The following is a 24,221-nucleotide window of genomic DNA, read 5'->3' as shown; positions in this document are numbered from 1 at the left end:
GAGAAAAGAAGCTGGAAAGAAAATGAGTTTGATAATGTGAAGAACCTGAAATTGGAAATAAATATGGGAGAGGGAGAAGCAAGACACAGTCACACTGTGGGTGGCAGAACTGCCCAAAGCAGGTGACTCCAGGCTTTCTGTGCCTTTGAGCAACTACATGAAATCCTCACCCTTGATAAATGAGGCAAGCTACAAAAAGAGAAAAGCAGAAAGAGATGTAGCTACTTGAAGCCCAAGCAAAATGTTCTACTGGCTGGAGCCATCCCACAGCTTTGAGTGCCTGGTGTCCATTTGGACTTCTGTGTCATAGAGGTCAGTCTCTTCATGGCACCTTGATAGTTTGGGGTTGAACACAGGCTTGATAAATAGTTGCTGCTATTCTCTAGCTGGAGAGCTGATGGACCTGACCACTGTAGAGGGAATAGAGAGAGCGAGCAAGGTCCCAGTGACAATTCTCCTATGAGACACCAGCAGGAAGGGGTACCCATACCCACATCATCACCCTACAATGCGGAGCAATTGCTCCATCACAGTCACATGCTTGGGCTTTCTGGCTGCTGACCAGAATCCTGACACCTCGTGCTATAGTGAAGCTGGAAGCACGGCTTTTGGAATTGGCCACCTGCAGAATGAACTGGGCTTAGGTTAGTCATTGCTCTGACTCTTTGGGTTACACTGAGAAGGAAGCAGAGTGGCTCCTGGAAAGAACTAGAAAGTGAGAAAGAGATTATTTTATTTTCCCCAAGGAAAAAAGAAATGCTGTGTTGCTTGGAACCTGGAGCTTACTGTCAAGTCTCTTTAAACTCTGACAAGCAGGGTTACCACATGGCCAGACCCTAGGGACTATTCCCCCCACATCTGTGAACAGACACTTCACATTCACAACAACGTGCAACATTGAAGGGCGAGTCCTTGCTGGAGGGCCCAGAGGCACCTCTGTGAGTCCTCGCCTTGCCAAAATCCACACTATCTGCTAGAGCCTGTTTGAAGAGCTCCCACACCTCAGCCATCCCGAATGCAGGGATGTGGGCAGGAACCAGACAGAACCTGGAAAAGAAAAGGCAGTCTATACTGGCATGAAGAACTCAGTAGAAAATTGAGAGTCTGGTGTGATTTCCATTTCTTTTGGGTGAACATTGCAGCTTAGGAAAAGAAAAAGATATGAACAATTGGCTGTGGAGACAGGGTAGGAAAAAAAGGATGGGGTTTCTTGGACCAAAGCTAATGATAAAAGATACACAGTTTTCTGCTAAGGGTGAATGTAAATCTCAGAAAGATTTAGAGAAGGCTGAAGGTGGCCAGGTGTGGTGGCTCACGCCTGGAATTCCAGCACTTTGGGAGGCCGAAGAGGGCAGGTCACTTGACGCCAGGAGTTCAAGACCAGCCTGGCCAATATGGTGAAATCCTGTCTCTACTAAAATTGCAAAAATTAGCTGGGCAGTCGTGGCTTGAGCCTGTAATCTCATCTACTCAGGAGGCTAAGGCAGGAGAATCGCTTGAGTCTGAGAGGTGGATGTTGCGGGGAGCCAAGATCGCACCATCCCACTTCAGCCTGGGTGACAGAGCGAGACTCTGTCTCAAAGCAAAACAAAACAAAGAAAAAAAAAACAGCAGGTGAACAGCAAAGCCAGTGTTTGGGCCTCATCCTCCTGGCACTGAGAACGTGTGGAAATTATACATGGGGGCGGAAGAATGAGGGCTATCCTAGCTTTGTACCTAGAGTGTGGTGTAGTCTTCAGCTTCCCCAATTTTTGTAGGACTAAGAGCCAGATACAGCTTCCTGGGGCTTCAATCCCCTGGCCTGGCACAGAGCAGGCAAAATCTAGGCTAAAGTGACAGGGGGCATTCGAGATTTGTGGGATAATTACTTAATGTGATGTTTCTATTTATGTGCATTAAGTAACAGACCAGCAGGGAGGTTTTCAATATCCCCAATGCAATGTCCCTGCATTTGTTCATTTATGATAGATGTTTTGTCCCTGCCCTTTGCCTAGATCACTGCTTCAGGGCATCCTTGCTGGCTCCCTGCATCCATCCTCCTGCAGCTTTTATGGCTCCGATGGGGAACTGTATTGCTGCCTCTAGCACCATCACCTCATGCCCCAGAACATCTCGTAAGTAAAAGTTAGGAAATAGGACCTTTGAAAGCAAGATCCTGTTTGCTAACAGTTCCAGAATAGATGAAAGAATTCAAAGTGTTTAGAATTGCTATTTCTTAAGTAATCATAATAACACAATATGGTCCTGTCCAATTCTGTCATCACAACTCTCCTTCATGGTACACAGAGAGCAAGAATTTGTGTGACCTGGTTTGAAATGAACATTTTTGAGATAATATTGAGAAATCATATTGTTCTTTTCCAAAGAGAGCCTTAACTTCAGAAGGATAATAAGACTCAAGTTACTACAAACTGCCACACCTACTGAGGGAAAAGATCTAGTCGGCTATTTTGGTGAATAAATTGTGGTTATCTTTAAAAAGGAAGAAACAAGTTCCACCATTTCCTACTTCTAAAATATTTCTAGACCTTACGTAAATGCTTCAACTATACAAAATCTTTAAGTAAATATAAAACATATTTTAGAAGAGGAAGATTCTAGGAAAAGAGCTACTCACGTAAGGTAGTTCTGTACATAAAATGCCTCTGAAATGTATTTATTCATTTTAAACAAATGCCACAGACATAAAATCTAAAATCCAGGAAACTGACACCTTCTCAAATATTGCTCCCATATTCGGTGTATTGCAGCCTCTGAATAGGCATCCAGAGTGCTGCCAAGACTTCTACCCTGGTGATGGTCCACAATGAAAGCCTCTGATTTCCCATTTGCTAACTAGAAATTCATTGTTTAGCTGTAGTTTTACAGAATGCATTCCTAACACCTTCTGTATCATCACACACTCTTTAAAATTCTGCGTCATCCACCTAATCAATAATCAAACGGGGAAATGCGCCTTACATCTTTGGAAATGTATGATTCTCTTTTGGGCCATCTGCCACCAAGCTATCATTCAGCAGGAGCAGCACAGTGTGCAGAGCTGCCACCACCTTCCAGGGCTTGCTCTCTTCTTCAAACTGATTCCTGACAGCCTCCAGACTATGGCCCATGCCTGCGAGTGTCTTCGGAAGCAGACTACCCTGATACCACCGATCGAACACCTACAAATTCGGAAACAAAAACACTATCATTAATAACAGCAAATTGGAAAGAATAGTATGTAGTTAAGAAATTTTAACAGACCACTCTAGATGACAGACAGCCAATCTTTATTTTTTGGTAAATTAAAATGTCTGTTAGCAATTGCATTATGATTTTATTTCTACTCAGAAATTAAAGGTTTCCCGTTGCAACAATGGAGGCACACAACTTTATATATCTCTGCCTTATTTCTCTTTTTTCCCCCAAAGAGAAAAAAAAGAGAGAGAAGGGAATAACATACACCTTTAAACAAATGAAATATAATTTAAAACATAAATGGACATATTTAGGATAACATAAATATATTTGCATATTTTTAAGTATACACCAAAGTTAATACATAGTTACTAAGTGCCATTTTATGACATGGACATGGGGAGGATGATACTGAAGTCAATTAGCAATGTGGTTTATCATCAACATTACACAAAAATAGATCATTCTTGCCCAAGCCTGATAGCATGGGGAGGTGCCTGATGTGCATGTATGTGTGCTAACTACGCCTCAATTAACCACAAGTTATGTTACCCAGATAATGCACAAAGCAAGAGTGTCCACTAGATCATTGGATGCTTGTCATTTCAACACTGTCCCTTGATTATTTTAGTGCTGGGTGACTGCAGTGCCATGAAGCAGACAACAACACCTATATATTTTTAATGATGTTTTATCCACTATTTGAGATTTTGGTCTTTATACATGACACATATTAGCAGGGGACAAAGTTAAAGAGGTGTGTTCTTTAAGGAAGAACATTAGAGAGAGATAGCAAAACCTGGTAAAACAAATGAGAAGTGACTGCCAGGGGAGCTCTGCCTCACAGTCTCCAAAACCTCCCCAAGAAGCACAAAGCTGTGAAACAGCCAGGGTCCCGTGAGCTTCTGAGACCAGGAGCAGTCTAATCACTCAGGCACTCTGCCCCACACCAACATCTCTATAAAGACAGACTAGAGCCTCCTTCATGTTGTTAAATTATGGTCACTGAAATCACAGTCACTGTTTGTGCACAGAGCTTCTGGTCAAAACCAGAGTGAAGGGACAAGGCCAGTCCAGAGCTCAAAGTGCTAGAAGGATGCTGAATGCTAGCATGCAAATATCCAAAGAGCTGGTCAAAGTACTCCAGGGCAATCTCATGCACCAATAACGGAGCATGGGTCTAGGAACTTCTGAGTTGCCAAGGTGCGTGTGCAAGCCTAGGATGGACTGTTTGGTGATGAGTGTTGAGGGCCTAGGCCTATGGAGCTGGAGCCAGTTGATGCACATGGGACAAAGTGCACTCAATGGCCAGGATGTGGGGCCATTTTATGTCCCTTTCCTGGGAGGGACATGCAATCCAACAGTAAACAACATGGCGGGGCAGGGGAGGAGAATGGATTTGGACACTCAAACTGACACACCTTTGAACAGAACATATAGACAGGGGACAGCACCTGCTGGTAGACTCTCAGCCAGCTGACTGCATGGACAAGATAGTTTTTGGCTTCTGACCACTTGGGGTGGCAGTCTCCAACGTGGCCCCGTTTCTCAGCTTCATCCTCTGATGTGCTGGACAAGACTGAACACACCATCTTCTCCAAAGAGCTGTCTGTGGGAATCTGACAAGAATATGAAAAAATATTTAGATGTAAAGGTCCTTTCCTAGAACCTTCCTCTTCTAACAATAACACCACGATCTTGTCATAGTAGAAGTTCTTACATTTGCTTGATTGAAGAAGTAACACGTGATGATATCCACGTGATTTACCTTGAGGGAAGACTTGGTAGTTTAAAAAAAAAAAAAGTTACATTTTTCAGTTTCATCCGCAAACAATGGGAACAGCTGTTTCTCCAGGCCAAGGACATGGAAATGACATCAAATCTTGTTTCTTTTGATTCTCAGGCCAAAAGTGAACATGGGTCAGCCCAGTTTAATTGATACTTTGGATTAACAAAGTTGTTTCGCCAAGAATATTTTCTTTTCTGATTATCAAACGTGGATACAATTGGAAAGATTCAAATTGAGATCCTGGTTCAGAAACTGTTTAACGTTTTTGAACCAAATCTCCTTTATTTTACACATGAACTTCAACACAGTTCCTCTAACACTGCTTTGTAAATACTTATGTTTGTGTTATAATGAAGCACATTCCCCTACAACAATTATAATGTCATCTTTAAGAGATTCTGTTGATGACTGCCATGGTCTAAATGCTTGTAGACTCCCCCCTTCCAAAATTCATATTTTGAAATCCTAGCCCACAAGGTGATGGTATGAGGAGGTGGGGCCTTGGGGAGCTGGTCAGATCATGAGGGTGAACTGTTATGAATGGGATTAGTACCCTGATAAAAGAGACCCAGGGAGTTCCCTTACCCCTTCTACCATGTGAGGACACAGCGAGATAAATTTCTGCTGTTTACAAACCACCCCATCTATAGTCTTTTGTTATAACAGCCTGAATTAACTAAACAATGGCAAAGTCTAAAAAGCTTAATTTTAGTCCCGTGTGTTCACTTTCAGGTTCCTTTAGGATCAAGATTTAAAATATTAACCTGTGACTGTCAAAGCATAGGGTCCCTGATGTTTCGTTCTGTTTTTTTTTCCCTTAATTAAAAATAATCAACAATACCATGTATCATGTTAGAGAGAGAAGGCCGAGTCCCCACTCAGATGTTCACAGTCTATGAGAGGCAGATGTGCAGTCATCAGGTTCCCTGGGACATGCCCTATTATAGAAGGTTGAAGGAGTAGAGGCAGAGGCTGAAGTGAGGTCATAGGAGCTCCACAGAGGATGTGAGGTTAAATAAATCATTTTCCAATTTGGGAAGCAGAGGCAGGGAAAGAGGAGGACTATTCTCTTGCAAGGGGAGCATGTGCTGAGTCTCCCTGCAGGCCCAGAGAGTGGTGGGGTCAGGAGTCAGGTAGACCCCAGGGAGGGCCTAGGAGCACAGGCTGATGCAGATGGAAAGGGCCCTGTGAAACCATCTTTGCAGATTATGAGAGTGAGAGAAGTCTAGCGTGGCCGAGTCCACCTTGCTTCTTGCCTCAGAGGCTGGCTGTCCTTGCTCACTCCTGGGCATAGACCGAGCTAACCATGGGAGGAATTTAGTTTGTAGTTTAACTTTTTAGCAAGGTTGATAGTAGTCCCTCCCTAAGATGAATCCCCTCCTTTCTCAGGAATAGAACTTGCCCTTGTAAGACTAATAAAAGGCCACAAGATTAAGATTATGGGAGGGGCTTGAATGCTGCTAAAATGTAGGTGTAGCTAAATGATAACCAGCCATTGGCCCCTAGCTAGCCTTCTATAATCCCTTGCTGCTCAGGAGTCATGGGGCCAAAGATCACAAGATATGTGACTTTCCCAGTTGCTCCTGTAGATAATATCACTATTGTCAAACCCAAGATTGGTCTTTTGAGACATTTTTCAGACTTTTGCATTTTTCCACACCCTTGTGATTTCATCCCCAACCAATCAGGAGAACTCATTTCCTAGTTCCCTGCCCACCAAATTATCCAAAAACAAAAAACCCTAGCCTCTGAGTTCTCAAGGAGGCTGATTTGAGTAATAACTACAATTCCTTCCCTTGACTAGCTCTGCATTAATTAAACCCTTTCTCTACTGCAATAGTGCAGTCTCAGTGAATTGGTTTTGTCTGTGCAGCTGGCAGGAAGAGCCCACCAGGCAATTACACTTACAAATGGTGAGAAGCAGGCAATAGTCCCCAAGATGTCCATGTCTCAATCCCAAGAGCCCATGAATATGTTATGTTGTATGGCAAGTGAGATTTAGGGCTGCAGATGAAATTAAGGCTGCTTGTCACCTGGCCTTGATATTGGAGATTATCGTGGGTAACCTGGTGAGCCCAAAGTAACCACAAGGGTTCTTATTGGAGAAAGGAGGCAAAAATGTCACTGCCCAAGTGATGGGATGTGGGAAGGACTAGACCTGCCATTGCTGGCTTTGATTATTGAGAAAGGGGCTCAAACTCAAGGAATGTGAATGGCCACTAGAAGCTGGAAAAAGCAAGAAAACAGAATATGTCACCCCAAAATATGTTTCTTTGGCACATGGGTTATTTTGAGCTAAAGACAAACTGAAAACCAGCAGAGGCAGGAAAAACTTCTTACCACTCCACGACTATTTAAAAATAGAGTATAAATTTCCTTTTGGTAAAGGAAATTTACATTTATAAGGAAAATTTACATTATTAAGATAATTTTCATCTGTAAAGATGTCTCCTACCAGAAAGAGAGCTGCTTCTCCAAATAACTCTGATCACCTGGGAGATTTCTCTGCAAAACAGGATAACTTATTCACTGTACATTTCCTCCTTTCACCTTCCCATAAGTTGCCTTGCTACCTAGAAACCCAAAACCCCCTTTCCTTTGTTTAGATAGACTTGGGTGGTGTATAAGCCTTAATCATCTGGCTGCTTCCTTAAAATACAGATGATCCTTGATCTACAATGAGGTTACTTCCTTATCAATCCATCATGACTTGAAAATATCATAAGCCAAAAACACATTTAGTACACCCAACCTCAAAACATAACCAAACTTAACCTAGTGTACCTGAACTGTGAACAGAACACATACATTAGCCTACAACTGGAAAAATAATCTAACACAAAGCTTATTTTATAATAAAGTATTTATTAACTCATGTAATTTATTGAATACTGTACTGAAAATGAAAAACAGAATGGGTGTCAGGGAACATCTATATATTTCTCTTTGTGAATTCCCTTACATACCTACATAATAACTGATTTTCCTCTTGTTTATCTGTCTTTTATCAGGTTAATTCATGAGCTCCAGCCATTGAATATGGAATAATAGAGAAAAAAATAATTTTTCCTCCCCTACAACAGTTTGTCCCCTTGACCTCAAGAAGGACTTCAGCCCTGTAGACACCTTGATTCTAGCCCAGTGAGATCATTTCAGGGGTTTGACCTCCAGAACACTATGAGAAAAGAAAATGTGGGTTGCCTTAAGGCACTATGTTGGGGGTAACTTGTTTTAGCAGCAACAGAAAGTTCACATATATGATGTACAATTTCCATGGAGCTTTGTTGATATACACAGTGGTATTTTCTGATCATTTTCCTTTTAATTCTAATCTCAATATATCTAACATTCTAAGGTAAAAGTTTTACATAGTTTACTCAAACTATAATATAATGAGAAAACAGATCATAAAGATGGAGAAAACTAGAATAAAAGTCAGCCAACTGGGGTTTCATATTCCATCTACATCAGTATCCATGAGAAAACCCAAGGGTCACAATTTCAAGTCTTATGGTAGGTAGATAGTTCATAAAATTGTGAGATGATTAATAAAATTATGCTAGGGATACAAGAAACACAAAATTTAGTATACTGTGGTGAAGCCTAAACCTACCTGGCAGAACTGATTTTTCAAACACCAAGCCAGTAAGAGGGTCTGCTGGCTACAGCCAACCATCTAACCCCCCAGACTGAGAGCACAGATCCAGAGTCTAAATATTGAAAGAAACAGTCTGAACACAAACTAGCTGCACTGAAATGTGAAAAGTGCTATCTGGGAAGACCAGGTTGTGGGGAACTCACACAGAAGTGAGCAAAATCTACACACCCAGCATGGACTGAGATCCTAACAGAAGACAGTGGGTCCTCTCCAAACATTCCTAGCTCAACACTGACCCAGGAGCTGCACCAGAAATTCTCTAACCCTGGATGTGGAGTCTATGGACAAAAGCTCCAGGTGCATAGTTCTTGGACCTGCACCACGCAAAACAGAAGTGCCTACAAGTGGGCCGGAGTGACCAAAGGGACTCTAGATGCCTCCCAGAACCTCAGCAATACCAGCAGTGAACTGGGTCTTGGGGATCATCCAGTCCAACTCCCTTATTTCACCTAGTTTGGGAAGAGGCTCAACTTTGGTGAACCCAGCTGGCATTCATGACCCACAGATCCTACTCTTCTAATGAAAACTATCTCTTTACCTGGAAATTCACCCACTTGCATCCCCACTCACTACAGTGGGGATGCGCCATCTTCCTACCTGGACCCCACTAGCACTGTCTTCAGAATCTCACACCCTCACTTGACCTGGCCTCTCCCACTGCTAGTTCCCAGAGCAATCAAGTGTCATATTACCTCCAAGCTGCCTTTCCATTCTGGGATAAAACTACATGGTAAGAGAAAAGAGACACTTCTAGAAAAGCTGGAGACAGCAGGGGTGTCTTCTGTTGTAAGGAGCTCGGGTTTTAGCGGAACTCTCCTGTCTGGCTGCCTCTCCCGTGGCACCCACTCACTCTGCCCCAGCAGCATGCTCTAGATCCAGTCTCCAGGAAAGACCCAGCGGTGTGAGAAGCAGTCAAGCGTGTGTACCTCCTTTAGTTCAGCTGAATAGTTCAGGATCTGTTCCGTGTGAAGATCATCAAAGCCAAACTGGGATTTGAGATCATACTGGACTTTCTGTGGATCCCACACTATATTCTGCATGGACAGGTGGTAAACTGGCTCTGCTGGAACAACAGAAGATTTACACCATCAGTTGTTTGAATATTTTGATATGTCTAATGTAATTCAGAAAAAAATACCTTTTCACCTCTAAAGGAAGAGCAAATGAAGACCAAACACCATTTGGGCATCAAATAGAAAAAGCAAACAGAATAAACACTTGCTGCTATAGAGAGAATGGTGAAGTGTCCCATGCTCCCTGGCACAAATGGTTGCAACATTTCCAGAGGGTAATTTTAAAACATATTTCAAGAGCTTTATAAAATTCAAGTCATTGAACCCAATAATTTCACTTCTAAAAATCTTTCTCAAGAAACTTAATCAGATATCTGAACAAAAATTAAGGTGTGACAATATTTTATTGGTTCTATACTGATAAAATATTGAAAACCAGCTAAGTGTCTAGTATCAAGGGAAAGGATAAATTATAGTATATTCACAGCATAAAATACTATGGAGTCTTTAAAACTGTATTCCCAATAATTATTTGAAGTCATAAGAAAAAGTTCCCCTAATTCAAGTTATCAACGTATCAAATTCATGAGCTACCCAAAAAACCCATGGCACTATCCAGAAGTGACACATTCAAAATATAAATCCAAGACCCTCAAGGTAAGACAAAATCTCTGGGGAGTATGCCTCAGCAACTGCAAACATGAAAACACATACATTTCAAGCTGTGTTTGAACCTTCAACCTTCATTTAGAAACTAGATTGTTGCAGATCATGGTTCAACACTCATTGACTGAGTCCCTTCACCTGCCAGCCACTATTAAACCATTTTCACATGCATTATCTCATAGGATCCTTATAATTGCAGTGAGGTCTACAAAAAAAGCACAATCCATGACATTTACAAAGACAGACCAAGTGAACAGGGACTTCAGGAAGGTATTAAAAATGGGGAAAATCCCAGAAATACAAGACTTTTTGTTTCCAGTCTGATTGCCTTTACATGGCATCATGGGAGGAAAAAAAATTGGTATCTGAGATTAAAACAAGCATTTATTGTATGTTGAAGAGGTACGAGGACCTAGACTAAGAATATACCATGGGAGGGCTCACTTAGTCCTCTAACAATACTATGAGGTAATTGTCCCCTTTTTCTTAGAGTCCCACTTATTAGATTATGCCTCCAATTCAAACCCAAAAGATCTGGCTCCCGAAGCTGAACTGTAACTATTAATCTCCACTAGTCTCAGAAGGTGTTAGAATTACAGTGTTCCAGAGAGGAGAGACAAAATAGTGACATCAGTGTAGCATACTTATAAAAGTATAAAATCTTTCTCAAAAAGTGAAAGACAACTTTGATTCAGAAATTTGTTGCTAAACAACAGAGAATTCAGAATGTGTAGATTAACAGTTTCAGTGCATAACATAATTGGACCAGTAGCCTAAAGCCACATGAGGCCACTCAGTCCTTCCTCTTCACATTGGAATTGGCTCATCAGGCAAAAGAATTTATCTTGGAGACAAGAGACATGAAGACAATTTTTAGTTACTTCTCAAAGTATGTTTTGTAATAGTGTTCCTTAGCTTTGACTCACTGGAGAGTTAATAGAAAATTGTATATTTTAATTACATTCTTAACGGTAATTACATTTTCAATTGTAAGGCAAATTGGTTTTTGTAATTTGGATGATATACAAAAACTTGAGCTTCTAAATGAGTTTGTTAAATTAAGGTTACTGGGAAGATTTCGATGAGGTGTTTTCTTCATCTCGCCCCACACCTCTGGGTTTTGTTCTCAGCATAAGAAATAGTTCCCAGAGGAATGAACCTAACCTGAAAATTGAGTTAAACATTAATGAACTAGCTTGTCTCTTACAGAAAGCTAAAAAAAAAAAAAAAAAAAAAAAAAAAAAAAAAAAAACCTTTCTATGTGGGTCTCACTGTGCTGAGTCACAAGCAACAAGAAGAAAGAAGCAACAGGTGGAATTTGGGGCAATAGAGAGTTTTATGTTAGTTTGCTCCATGAAGCAGCAAAATTCTGAATGGGATTATAGAAATTTCTGTGTGTAACAATCTCATTATACAATAGTTCAGGGCTGGGCGCAGTGGCTCACGCCTGTAATCCCAGCATTTTGGGAGGCTGAGGCAGGCAGGTCACCTGAGGTCAGGAGTTTGAGACCAGCTGGCCAACATGATAAAACCATGTCTCTACTAAAAATACAAAAATTAGCCAGGCATGGTGGTGCATGCCTGTAGTCCCAGCTACTTGGATGGCTGAGGCAGGAGACTTGCTTGAACCCAGGAGGCAGAGGTTGCAATGAGCCGAGATCTCGCCACTGCACTCCAGCCTGGGCAACGGAGCAAGACCCCATCTCAAATAATAATAATAGTTCAGGAGACTGAGACCTCAGGAGAAAGTGGCTGATGGAAGACTTGATCCCAGGATCCTGAACCCCAGACCTGCGTGCCTCCAATCCACTCCTCACACCTGCCCAGAAGTGTCTTTCTATAATGCAGATCTAATTCTGCTGCTCCCCTGCCCACTGGTGTTTTGGCCTGAGCTCCCTTTCTATGCCACCCCCTGCTACTGCCCACTGTACCTCAGACACACTGAATGTCAAACATTCACAGCTCTCAGCAAGCCCAAGTAGCTCACACAGTCTTCTCTCTTTCCGGAAATGCTCCCTCATCTCTTTGATTGAGTCCTAATCACCCTTCAAAACTCCTCCTTGAAGCTTTTCCTGAAGCAGATGGCAGATCCTCACTCTGTTGTCTTTGTTTTTTGTTTGTTTGCTTGTTTGTTTATTATTATTGACATATCTCTCTCTTTTACTAAACATGACTTCCTTGAAAGTAAGAACTATGTCTTTTTTTTTTTTTTTTTTAAGTTCCGGGATACAAGTGCAGAACACGTAGGTTTGTTACATAGGTATACATGTACCATGGTGATTTGCTGCACCTATCAACCCATCATCTAGGTTTTAAGCCCCACATGCATTAGCTATTTGTCCTAATGCTCTCCCTTCCCTCTCCCCCAACCCGATGACTGGACCTGGTGTGTGTTGTTCCCCTTCCTGTGTCCACGTGTTCTCATTGAAGAACTGGGTGTTATTCTGCTTTTTATTCCCACTGTCTGGGGAAGTGTTTGGCTCACAGGAAGTGCTCATTGTTTATTCAATGAGAGAATTAATAAATAAATGAACAGATGGATGGGTTGGTGGGTTGGTGAGTAGATGAATGGGGAGGTAGACGGATGGATAGATGAATGGATGAGTGAGTGGATGGATGGATGGATAGATGGATGAACAGATAAATGGGTTGGTGGGTTGGTGAGTATGTGGATGGGGAGTTAGATGGATAGATGAAGGGACGAGTGAGTGGATGGATGGATGGATGGATGGATGGATGGATGGATGGATAGATCAATGGGTTGGTGGGTTGGTGAGTAGATGAATGGGGAGGTAGATGGATGGATAAATGAATGGATGAGTAAGTGGATGAATGGATGGATTAATGGATGAATTGATGGATAGACATATAAAGAGGTTGATGGGTTGTTTAGTGGGTGAATGGGTACGCAGATGGATGGATGGATAGATGAATGGATGTGTGGGTGGACGGATGGACAGATGAGTGGAAAAATGGATGGATGAATGGATGAGTGGATGAATTCCAACTTTGTTGTTCTCTCACTGTATTTCCCTTAGAGAAACAGTCAAAATAGAAAAATAGAGAAAAGAAGGGAATTAAAAGTAAAATGCTCAGGCTCAGTTGGCAATTCAGGAAATAATAATATCCTGGGTCAAGAAAAGAGCTATATAATTCTATTCCCTTCACTGTGGTAGGGCTGCTTATTTAGTTAGGGACTCTGTAAGTCCACATCAAGCTGCCTCCTCTTAGTAGCTTTGTCATTTTTAAAATATTTCCTCCCAATAGAAGCTTAGAGAAGGGAAAGATTAAAATCACAGAACTAGTGATAGGTCTAATATTAGAAGAAATAAAGTCAAAGAATTTTAAAATCAGTTAATTTTAACTTTAAAATATCATTTATATTAGCAATGACTGCAGAATTTCAACAGTGGTAGAAAGTCAAATTCAGTTTTGAGTTCCAAATGTTTATTCTGTTTTTGTCTTGTATTAACAGAAACAATTGATTCTTTTTTGAATTTGAAATTGTAATTAAATCATTTGGAACATCATTTTAGCTCTATGTCAACTGTCAATGAATTTAAGTAGTGAAACATTTTGAAATATAGCAATAGCTACAAGGCACCCATACCAGTGACTGCTACTCCATGTCGCTGTAGAAATGTCAGTGTCGAAATGGTCACATTCAATACAAGTTCAGAAACCTGGGAAAAAGTTCGGTTGAGTGGAAGCCAATCTAAATCTTCTAGGGATATTAAGGAACTAGAACCAAAACAAAACAAAACAAAAAGCAATATGAGTGGGTAGTTAGCAAAACAAGTAGCATCAATTCTAGGTTTACTTACATCCCATGGACTGGGACCCTAGTGCTGTTGCAAGATGTGGCTGGACCATTTACATGTCAGCATTCTTTGTGGCTTTAATGTGACCCTAACTCCCTGAACTAGTAACTAAATGTAAGAGGTAAGGTCTTCTCTTGAAACACTTGAGAACTTAGGCCATCTTTCACTCTGCCCTTGACACAGAACTCAAGTTTGCATTGGCTCTGCCATAAGTGCTATTTTATACGCGGCCTTGATTCTTCCTGCCATAGGGCAGCTGATGAGGCCAGCCAGGGTGCAAAGAGCTGCTATGTTAGAAAAGCAAATAAACAGTCAGCCTGGCTGCTTCAAGTTCAGATAATCAGTCTAATATTTGGGAGGCAATACCATGTACCTCAATCCTCCACCCTGTCTTAACCTATGGATCTGAATAAGTCAAGGGTTGATCAGTGGCTGTTAAACTCTTTCAAAGAACAAGGAGCTCTGGGGAGGGAGAATCTACATATACATGATAATAATTTTATTTTTAAAATACTAATATTTTATTTTATAAATAAATACGCTTATATTTGTAGATTAGAAAATGCACTCAACAGAAGGTGTAATATATCTGCATTTTAGCAACATGAGACCAACACAGTCATAAGCTGTGCTTCCAAACAGATTATTTCCTTGTAGACTTTCATCAGGAAAAATCTTTTATGACAACTTTGTGTATTGAAGAGTATCCCAGGATTATAAGATATATCATTGAAACCTGGTACCACTTGCAAGTACTTGTCTCTATGAATGCAGATTTTCTTGATGTCATGCCACTGAGGCAAAATATGGAAATACAATTTATACTGAAGCTGATATGGTTCAACAACTGTCATCAGTATCTTCTCATTTTAAATTTTGTGTCTCTCAGAATAGCCCAATTATTTCAATTGTTCACTGCTAACACAGTCAGAGCTTTGGGCAAGAATACAAAGGGACGCATTTCAAATATGTTCAAATACTTAAGTTGTAAATCAAGCTAACTAACTATCAAAATATGTTCCATTTTCCTACATTGGCAAATAGATCTTCATAACAACTTTGAAAGCTACATTCAAATTTAGAATTTTCTGATCCTCAGAGTTATGCACCAGAATGTGGGAGTTTGGGGAGCACCTGTCCCTAGCCCCAGCCTTCACCCCATTCCTCTCCTATGTGCTCCCCACCCTCAGCTTGGTCTGTACCTTAAGAGGCCTCAGTGCGCATAGGTAGGTCCTCCAGCCTATGAAGCCCAACAGCACCCATGCCTCCCACCCTACACTCCTGCCGATGGCTGCAGCCATCCCAAGACTACCCTTGGGCTGGAGGAGGCACAGTACAGTGGTAAGACTTGCCCTCAGAAGTAGGGGCCAGGAAAGAGGTTTCACCAGGCTCTGGCCATTAAATAAGGGAACTCCAGGGTGAGAGGGAATCAGGGTGTGTGGGCTCTGTGGACACATCTCCTTCACCCCATGGGCATTCTGAGCCATGAGCAGAGGCACAGTCCAGGGAAGGCCACAGTGGGGACCTCCCCAAAGCATAGTCCCCAGGACAGGGCCCTTTTTGTCCTAGCTAAGGGTGATGTGGGTCGCTCTCACCAATGGCAGATAGAATAAATAACCGTTAAAAATCAGAAAAGAATATGAATCTTTGCTACTGAAAAATAATAAAACCCATTATTCATACAATGGGTTTACACAAAATAATTCAATTGTTTATAAAAGAGGGCCATGCTGATTAAAGCTTGAGAAGCCCACCACGGGAAGGGATGCTCCCAAAGGTCACCCCATGTAACATGGAGGTCAGATCCAGCATAGGAGACCAATGTCCAGCTCACTGAATTACACAACTGAAGCAACTGAACTTATCAGTTCTGAATGTTATGTTGGGCAACTATGGCATAATTTCTTAAGAAATTAGTTGACATTATTACATTCAAGGCTATCTCTAATAGTGAAAAACTTAGAAAAACCCAAAAATACAATGCCAAATTTATTAAGTAAATTATGGTATATAGTACTTTACCAGAATGATGTATGCTGCAGCCATTAAAAATGGCCATTTATAAACTATAACAACATATGAAATATTGAAGTATGACACTAACTTTTTAAATCAGGGGGCACACACTCTGAACAACATCACTGCCCATATATAAAATATGTGCACAGACAGATGAGGGACAGACGTGGAGGTGCAGAAGATCCTGTCATTTCAAGGTAACATTATTGTGAAGTTTTTTTAAATCCAACAATTACTAATTTTTATTTCCCATTTTAAAAATAAGGTTAAAAAAACAACGTATCAATACTTAGATAAGTTTTTCTTTTTCACTTACTTCAGAACAGTCTGGAGAAGTTTCACTGCAACATCCATGCCGTCTTCCACATGATCATGGCTTGTGTGTAGTCTCGGCAGTAACAGTAGAAAATCCCAGATATGAGGTTGCTGGTGGAGGCTTTCCAGTTTCAATATTACCTCCTCGGTCTTATTGAGATCCATCTGATGGGGAAAAAAGAATACCAAAAGTTTTCCTCTAGAGTTTTATGAATAAAGTAAATAAGACAGAGAGACAGATGCTGCAAAGGTACAAAATTGCAGACGTTCTCCTGGTAGAAACTCACACTTTATACGTCACTACATTAAACAGATTTGCCACTATGTTGAACACAATGTTAAAGCTATCCTGGTCAGTTGGAGGGTTTTTTTAAATGGCTTAAAAATATGGACAAGGGGGGGAAAAGGTATGGATGGGGTAAGAAGAAAATAAGGCCAGTTTTTGTAACAAGCTGTACAAACTTCCACAGTTTTTGAAGCAACAAAGTCTTTGACATAGACCCTAGATAAGAATGTAATGATCTGTTCTTTACATGTAAATGATGAAAGAAAAGAGAATAATTCAAATATGAACAAGAAAACCCAACATTTCAGTGAGCACTGATGGCTTGGTCAGAAGGCAAATGCAGCTGGCCCCATGGTATAGAGCTTTTGGATTTCTGTAGATAACTGAGGCTTTCTTATTATATGCCAAGAATGGCTAAGTGCAAAAATAGAAGGAACATGGATCTCCAGTGCCTCACTGAGCCTGCATGTTCTCTCTAGGTAGAAAAACACCCCAACGCTCCATGACATCCCAGTAAGAACTCCCCCACACTCTGTGTTCCTGGCTCCACAGTTGCTGGCTCTCTTCTCGCCGCCTAGTTCCCATTCCTTCAATAAAAGTGAATCCTCCATTTTAGACCACTCATAAAAGTCACAGCATTTATCTTTCAGATGACATAGAGTTAAACAAACAAGAAAAGAAGCGTTCTCCAGAGATCCAACTACTCCAAACAAGACACACTCCTTCTTCCTCACACCACTCTCAGTGGAATGATGAGAGGGTCTCAGAACTCAGCAGGGTCCTGGGAAGCTCCCAGAATGAGCTCCTTCCATTTATGGAGGATTCTGGTTCTGACTTCCAGCACACTACCATGTTTTCAGCATGACTTCAGCCACCATTCTCAATAATTTCCATATCTCATGATCCTCACATCCCTTCTGTTACTTGATCTCCCTTCCATCCAGTGATATTTTCTTTCACTTGCTTGAATCACCCATTTCTCTAGTCAAAATCTTGATTTTCATTATCAATAGCTACAACTTTATGCACCTCACTTTTCGATAACCAACCCCACTCCTTTTCTACAGTTCCTCAACTCTAATGACTCTTCAGCCCTACCAGGCCCCATATTCCATTCTGCCAACACCTCTTTCTTGTCCCAATTGCCCTCATGCACTTGGTCCATCCCTGAATGACCTTTCCCTGGCATACCCACTCAACTCTTTTCTCCTCTCACAATCTATCATATATTCTTCTGGCAAAAAAAAAAAAAAAAAGAAAGAAATCCATCTCCAGTCAAATTCAGTGGTTCAGTCCTCAGACTGAGCTCAGCCCTCCTGCCCTCCCACCCCTCAAGAGTATTGTCCAGCAACTCTCTTCTCTTTTCCCCTCTATTGTTTCATTCCTATCAGCATGTTATTATCTGCCATCTTAAAAAACACAACCTATTCCTGCCATAAGTGCAAAACCCCAAATGCAATCATGAGCAGACATCAGACAACACCAAAATTGAAAGTCTACAAAATAAGCTACCTACTCAAAAATCCTGATGAAATAAAGACAAAGAAAGACCGTTCCAGAACAAAGGAAACTAAAGACAGGACAACTGAATGCAGTACATGATCCAAGATGTTCTTTTGCTGTTAGGGACATTATTAGAACAATTGGTAAATCTGGAAGTAGTCTGTAGGTTAAATAATTCTATTGTATTAGTGTTAATTTTCTGATTCTAATAGTTGTACTGTGGTTATGTACAAGAATGATCTTGTTTTTCAGAAGTACACAATGAAGTACAGTCAGTCTTTCATATCTGTGTGTTCTGCATCCTTGGATTCAATCAACCATTGATTGAAAAAATTTAGGGAAAAAAATGAATGGTTCCATCTGTACTGAACAGGGAGGGAGGGAGGGAGGAAAGGAGGGAAGAAAGATGGAAGGGAAGTAGGAAAGGAAGGAAGGAAGGAAGGAAGGAAGGAAGGAAGGAAGGAAGGAAGGAAGGCAGGCAGGCACACACGGTGGTTAACGCCTATAATCCCAATATTTAGGGAGGCTGAGGCCAGAGGATGGCTTGAGCCCAGGATTTTGAAGCTCAACGACAGAGCATTTTTTGTCTCTAAAAATAATAATAATAAAGAAAATAAAGAAGGAAAATAAATCCATATCTCCTGTCTCTGTTTAGGTTCCCCTGCAGCAAGGATTTGTGTATAGGTGGCTTGTTCAGGAAATGGTACCAGGAAGAAGGAGCTGAGGAGGTGGAAAGAATGAGACAGGAAAGAGGGAAAAGTCACAGCCATCAAGGACCTGCACAGACCATGCTGGCTTGAATCCTCAAAACCTCTCAGGAACAAAGGAGCTGCCCAGAATTGATCCATTGCTGGGGGAAGTTGGACCCACCTTCCCCAGTTGCCCAGGACTGAGACGTTTTCTGGAACAAGGGACTCTCAGTCCCAGGCAATGTGAGTCTGGTGGTCACCCCAGCTGTGGGTTGCAATGGGATTGTTAGCTCCCCTGCCCTCTCAAGCTGAACTGACTTCAGGGAAGAACAGAAAGCAAAATACTCTCAGCACATGTTTGACGTTCGCCCCTGTGACCAGGAGTCTGAGCTCTCGGGGAACTGTCCATCTTAGCTGGGGAGAAATTAGGGAGCCAGCAGGGTGGGAGCAGACACCAAAGACCTCTGCAATGCCCAGCAGCTTCCACCCCATGCTTCACTGCTTCACAGCCTACCATCTTGCGTCATATACACTCTCTGTCTCCACTTACTTGCCCCCATTCTCTCTCTCTCTTTTTCTTTCTTTTTTTTTTTTTTTTTTTTTTTTTTTTTTTTTTTTTTTTTTTTTTTTTTTTTTGAGACCGAGTCTTGCTCTGTTACCCAGGCTAGAGTACAGTGGCACAATCTCAGGTCACTGCAACCTCCACCTCCCAGGTTCAAGCAATTCTCCTGCCTCAGCCTCTCGAGTAGCTGGGATTACAGGATTACAGGCACCCGCCATTACATGCCTGGCTCATTCTTGTATTTTTAGTAGAAAATTGATTTCACCACGTTGGCCAGGCTGGTCTTGAACTCCTGACCTTAAGTGATTGGACTACGTTGGCCTCCCAAAGTTCTGGGATTACAGGCATGAGCCACCGAGCTCAGAGTGCCCCTACTCTCTTTTAAATCCATGCCAATCAGTCTTTCACCCTCATCATTCCATCAAAGCCTTTCTTGTCAACATCACCAATGAATTCCATGCTGCTACTCCCAGTGGCACTTCTCCGTCCTCTTCTTATATGATCAATCAGCCACACTTGAGACAATGGATCATCCCCATCTCCTAGAAAATTGCCTTCCTGGGCTTCCACGACACCCCACATTCTCACCTTCTTCCTCCTTGCCTGACAATCTTTTTCAAATGCAAGTGCTCAGTGCTCAGTCCACTTTCTCTGCTCTGTCAACACACTCTCCCTTGATGGCCTTGAAGTGTCATTTATGCACCAACACTTTCTAAATTTATATATCCAGCCAAAAGAGTTTATCTCAGCTCCAAGCTGGAAACTCCCACAATGTCCTTGGCAATGCCACTTGGATATCTCACTAACAGCCCCCAAATCAATTTCTGATTTCCTTTTTACCCTCTTCTCCCCTCCCCTCGGAAAAACCTGTTTCAGTCTTTCCCTATCCACAGTAAACAACCACTCCATTTTTCCAGTAACTGAGGTCAAACCACACAGAGTCATCCTTGATTCTTCTCTTTCTCTTATAACCTACCTCACATTCATCAACAGATCCTACTGATTTTACCTCCAAAATATATCAAAATCACCATCGCATCTCACTACCTCCCTCATTAACTGTGCGTCTGTTCTGAAAGACCTTCATTTGTTGCACAGAAGGATAAGCTGATTCCCTACATGGACTCCCACTTCAAGTCCCACCATTTCTCTGCTCAGATTATTCAGATAGCCATTTCACTCTCAGTGAAAATCAAACAGTATAACATCTTCATCAGAATTCTATAAGAAAAAAGCAACCTAGAAATCTTTCATTGTAACAAATAGAACTGCTTTCCTGTAGCCACTTTTCTTCCACTCCTTGTACCAAAATGTTTTTACAGCACAAACATACGATGGATATGATAATGTCCTCTGTTTTTTGCACTTGATCTAATAACATACTCATTTTCCACATACCATACTTATTATTAAGTGACTGTACTAAGAAGCCCATCAAGGTCACCTTACCTTGGAAATTCAAATTATCCATCATTATCAATGAACATTTTATGCATACAGCTTTTTATTTCTATTGTATTATACATAACATTAATTTTCAGAACAATTACAGGGGCAAAAAAAATCAAGTTGCTTTTCCAAAAATTATTATATCTTTTTTTTTATTGTCACAACCATATGAGATTATATCACTAAGCTACAACATCACAAGCATCAAGTATTATAATTTCTTTTTTAAATGCTAATGTAATCATTTAAATGATGCTTTATTCTATTTTTAAGTTCTTTCATTATCTGTAAGACTTTGAGTGTGTGTGTCCTATATTTTCCTTTTGACCTGTTGCATCAGAAAGCTCCTAGTTAAGTGTTTGTTCAATACTCTTTGCTAGTGTCATTATTTAATGGATACACTGACATTCCTGCTTCATTCCAGGATTCATTAGCTGGCCCTATTCTTTTACTTTTCTCTGAATGGTTTTATGGCTTTTTTTTTTTGAGCTATCTAAATCTTTCTTAGAATTAAACAGATACAGACTCAGGTGCTTCTGTTAGTGCGATGTTACTACAAAGGCCTGTACAGTCAGTCAGTGTCTGGTACTGCAGTATGAGCAAGGAAGAATTTTTAATATTGTCAAGGTTTCACCTTAAATTGAGATTTCTCAACCGGTCTACTGATGTTCTGGGTCAGATGATTCTTTGTTGTAAAAGCTGTCTTGTGCTTTCTAAGATTCTTAGCAACATCTCTGGCCTCATCCCACTAGAGGCTAATATTACCCTCCCCATTGGTGCACAGTTGTGACAACCAAAAATGCATCCAGACATTGACAAATATCCTTTGGAGGTCAAAATCATCCCCTGCTGATAACTAGTGCCTTAACTGAGGGCTTCGTGCCTCGAGGGAATCACCGCTTAGGTATCAAGCACAAATCTCAGACCGTCCCTGGGATCAGATAGACTCTTTAGCCATCTTGCAAAGCAACTCTGTGGATCGCCCACCACCTGCCGGCCTCAGGTTTCACCTCTGCTTTTCACAGGCCCAGAACCTTGCTTCAGAAAATTCAAACTTGTCTTTTAGTCCATATTTACAAAGATCTTAGCTCTCTCAAATCCAGCTTCTACACAATTGGTATACAAGTCAAGTCATTAGAAATAATTCTTTGCGAACGTAAACTTCAGTGTTGTAAACTTAACCATTCTGTCTCTGAAGACTAATTTTCAAACTATTGCTAAGATACTTACTGTAAAAAAACTGGAACCATAAGAAGAATCTATAATAAAGAAGATTTAAGAGATATTAGTTCAATCATCAATGAAAAAGCACATGCTAAATGTCTACTTTACTTCTAAAGTCAAATGGAGTATCCAAGAGCACTGGCCCAAAAGCCAAATACACCAAAATTGAAGAAAAAATCTATCTTCATAAGATTTATCTGAAGAAAGCTATTATAGTAGATTTCCAAATCTAAGTATATTCATGGAAAAAATTTAACTGGTAAACCAAATTTCAACAATTTGCCAAAGGGTATTGTATTATTTTATTACTATCTAATTTCACTGGGCATTGCAAAATTCAGGATAGGGTAGAGGGAATAAATGAACATTTTTTATAAAAGAAAACATGAAAGAAAACTTGAAGAGAAAAAAGTGAAATTATAATTTTTCAGATTATTGTAAGTTACATACACCATAGAAAATGACTCAAATAACAGAAAACTAGAAATAAAGTGGGGACTTCATCTCAAAAAAATTTGATTATTTTTTCAACAACATGTTAAAAGCCTCATTTGAAAATCAAATTTTACACAAGTAGAATGATCCCATAGTAGAGTATAATATAAGAACTCCATCCTTCGGTGTTTGAAACTATTCTGGTCTATTGTTGATACATTTTGGGTCCATTGTGAAATCAGCCTTCAGGGAGGCCATGGCCAGCCCTGCCCCATCCTGGACAAAGGTGCTATTTTGTCTCTTAAAAATATCACATAATGCCATCTGCCTTGGGAAGCACATTCTTCATGTTTCCGCCAAACTCCTTATTTCATGGTTTTGCATATACTCCATGAAGAAAGAAAAAATTACATAGGAATTTTAGTTGGAGCTGTATACTTAGGAGTATCAGATTTAGCAAATTTAAAACGGAGCACCTCCAGTTAAATTTCAATTTCAGATTAGAAATAAATTATTTTTTACCAAAGTATGTAACATTTGGGACATACATACAGTAACAAATTTTTGTTACCTAAATTTCAAATTTAACTGAATGCCCCCATTTATTAACAAATATCGCAGTAGGCAATGACTCAGGGATGTGAAGAGAGGCAACTGGCTGCCTACTTCTGAGGTGCAAACTTCTCCGTTTGTAAGCCAAACTCTCTAAGATCTTTATCCATCCTAACTTTCCCTACTGTAGATTTATAAATGAGATGAAGCCATTTATAATGTGGATATTCTTTATAATGAACAGAAATTACTTTTGTTTAGGGAATAATTCACCCCAATAATCCAAAAGACTTGTACTCAAAGTAAATAAATCATCCAAGGCCAGTCTTAAAGCGTTACTTACGTGGAAAAGACCAATCCAAATATACAAGAAGGAGAAAACAAATTGGGAATGTGTGTGTGTGTGTGTGTGTGTGTGTGTGTTTGGGGAAGGTGGAGACAGATTTTTAAAACAGAATAAGAAAGCAAGAAAGGAAGACAACAGCGGAAGAGTGTAAAGGAGTAGGCAGAGTGGTGAGAAGGTAACTGTGGAGACAAAGTCAGGATGGTCTGCAGCCCTTTGAAGGTTGTGCAGTGTGTGCACTGCACAAGGTGCCTTTCCAGGGGGTTGAGGAGAGAGAATCCAGCTCCACCCTCTACAACCGTCTACAGGTGCTGGCCTCATCCATCAAAGACTCACAATGACAGTTTAGCACAGGCAGGAGTTCAGCGTTTTTAAAACATTCTGGGTTCCCACAGCCTCCACAGCTCTCCCTAAGCTGTGTCCAAGTGGGTAGTGTCACAGTTATGAGAGATTTACTTGCCTGGAGTGTTGGATCTTTCTGCCCAAAGTCTTTTTAAGTTTTCTGCCTTGTTCATCATTCCATGAATTTCCTCGGCCAGGTCTTGTATCTCTTTTAAAAAGGCCAGGTTGTTGACTTTCTTGGGGTCAGCTGCAGTTTGGAACCTAGACAAACTTTAAACAGAATAAATACTGCAAATGAAGCTCTTTAACAATAATAAGTTTCCTTGGCATTTTTTAAGATTCGTGATACCAAATTGTTTTCTTTTTTTTTTTTTTTTT

General features: G+C 40.7%; 1 protein-coding gene across 1 annotated transcript in view; it reads right to left on the bottom strand.

Annotated features, from left to right (window-relative positions):
- The window catches only part of ABCA13 (ATP binding cassette subfamily A member 13), a 503,546-nt gene that overhangs the window by 440,712 nt on the left and 38,613 nt on the right, over positions 1–24,221 (bottom strand). The window contains 7 exon segments of the mRNA XM_017868548.1: positions 2,962–3,161; positions 4,632–4,796; positions 9,551–9,684; positions 13,914–14,044; positions 16,460–16,623; positions 22,178–22,206; positions 23,962–24,113. Of these exon segments, the coding sequence (XP_017724037.1) occupies positions 2,962–3,161; positions 4,632–4,796; positions 9,551–9,684; positions 13,914–14,044; positions 16,460–16,623; positions 22,178–22,206; positions 23,962–24,113 (975 nt within the window).

This window comes from Rhinopithecus bieti, unplaced genomic scaffold, assembly GCF_001698545.2.
Source record: "Rhinopithecus bieti isolate Rb0 unplaced genomic scaffold, ASM169854v2 scaffold_3527, whole genome shotgun sequence".
Taxonomy (NCBI): Eukaryota; Metazoa; Chordata; class Mammalia; order Primates; family Cercopithecidae; genus Rhinopithecus; species Rhinopithecus bieti.
Note: the sequence above shows the minus strand (reverse complement) of the source record. Positions and strands in the feature narration are given on the sequence as shown.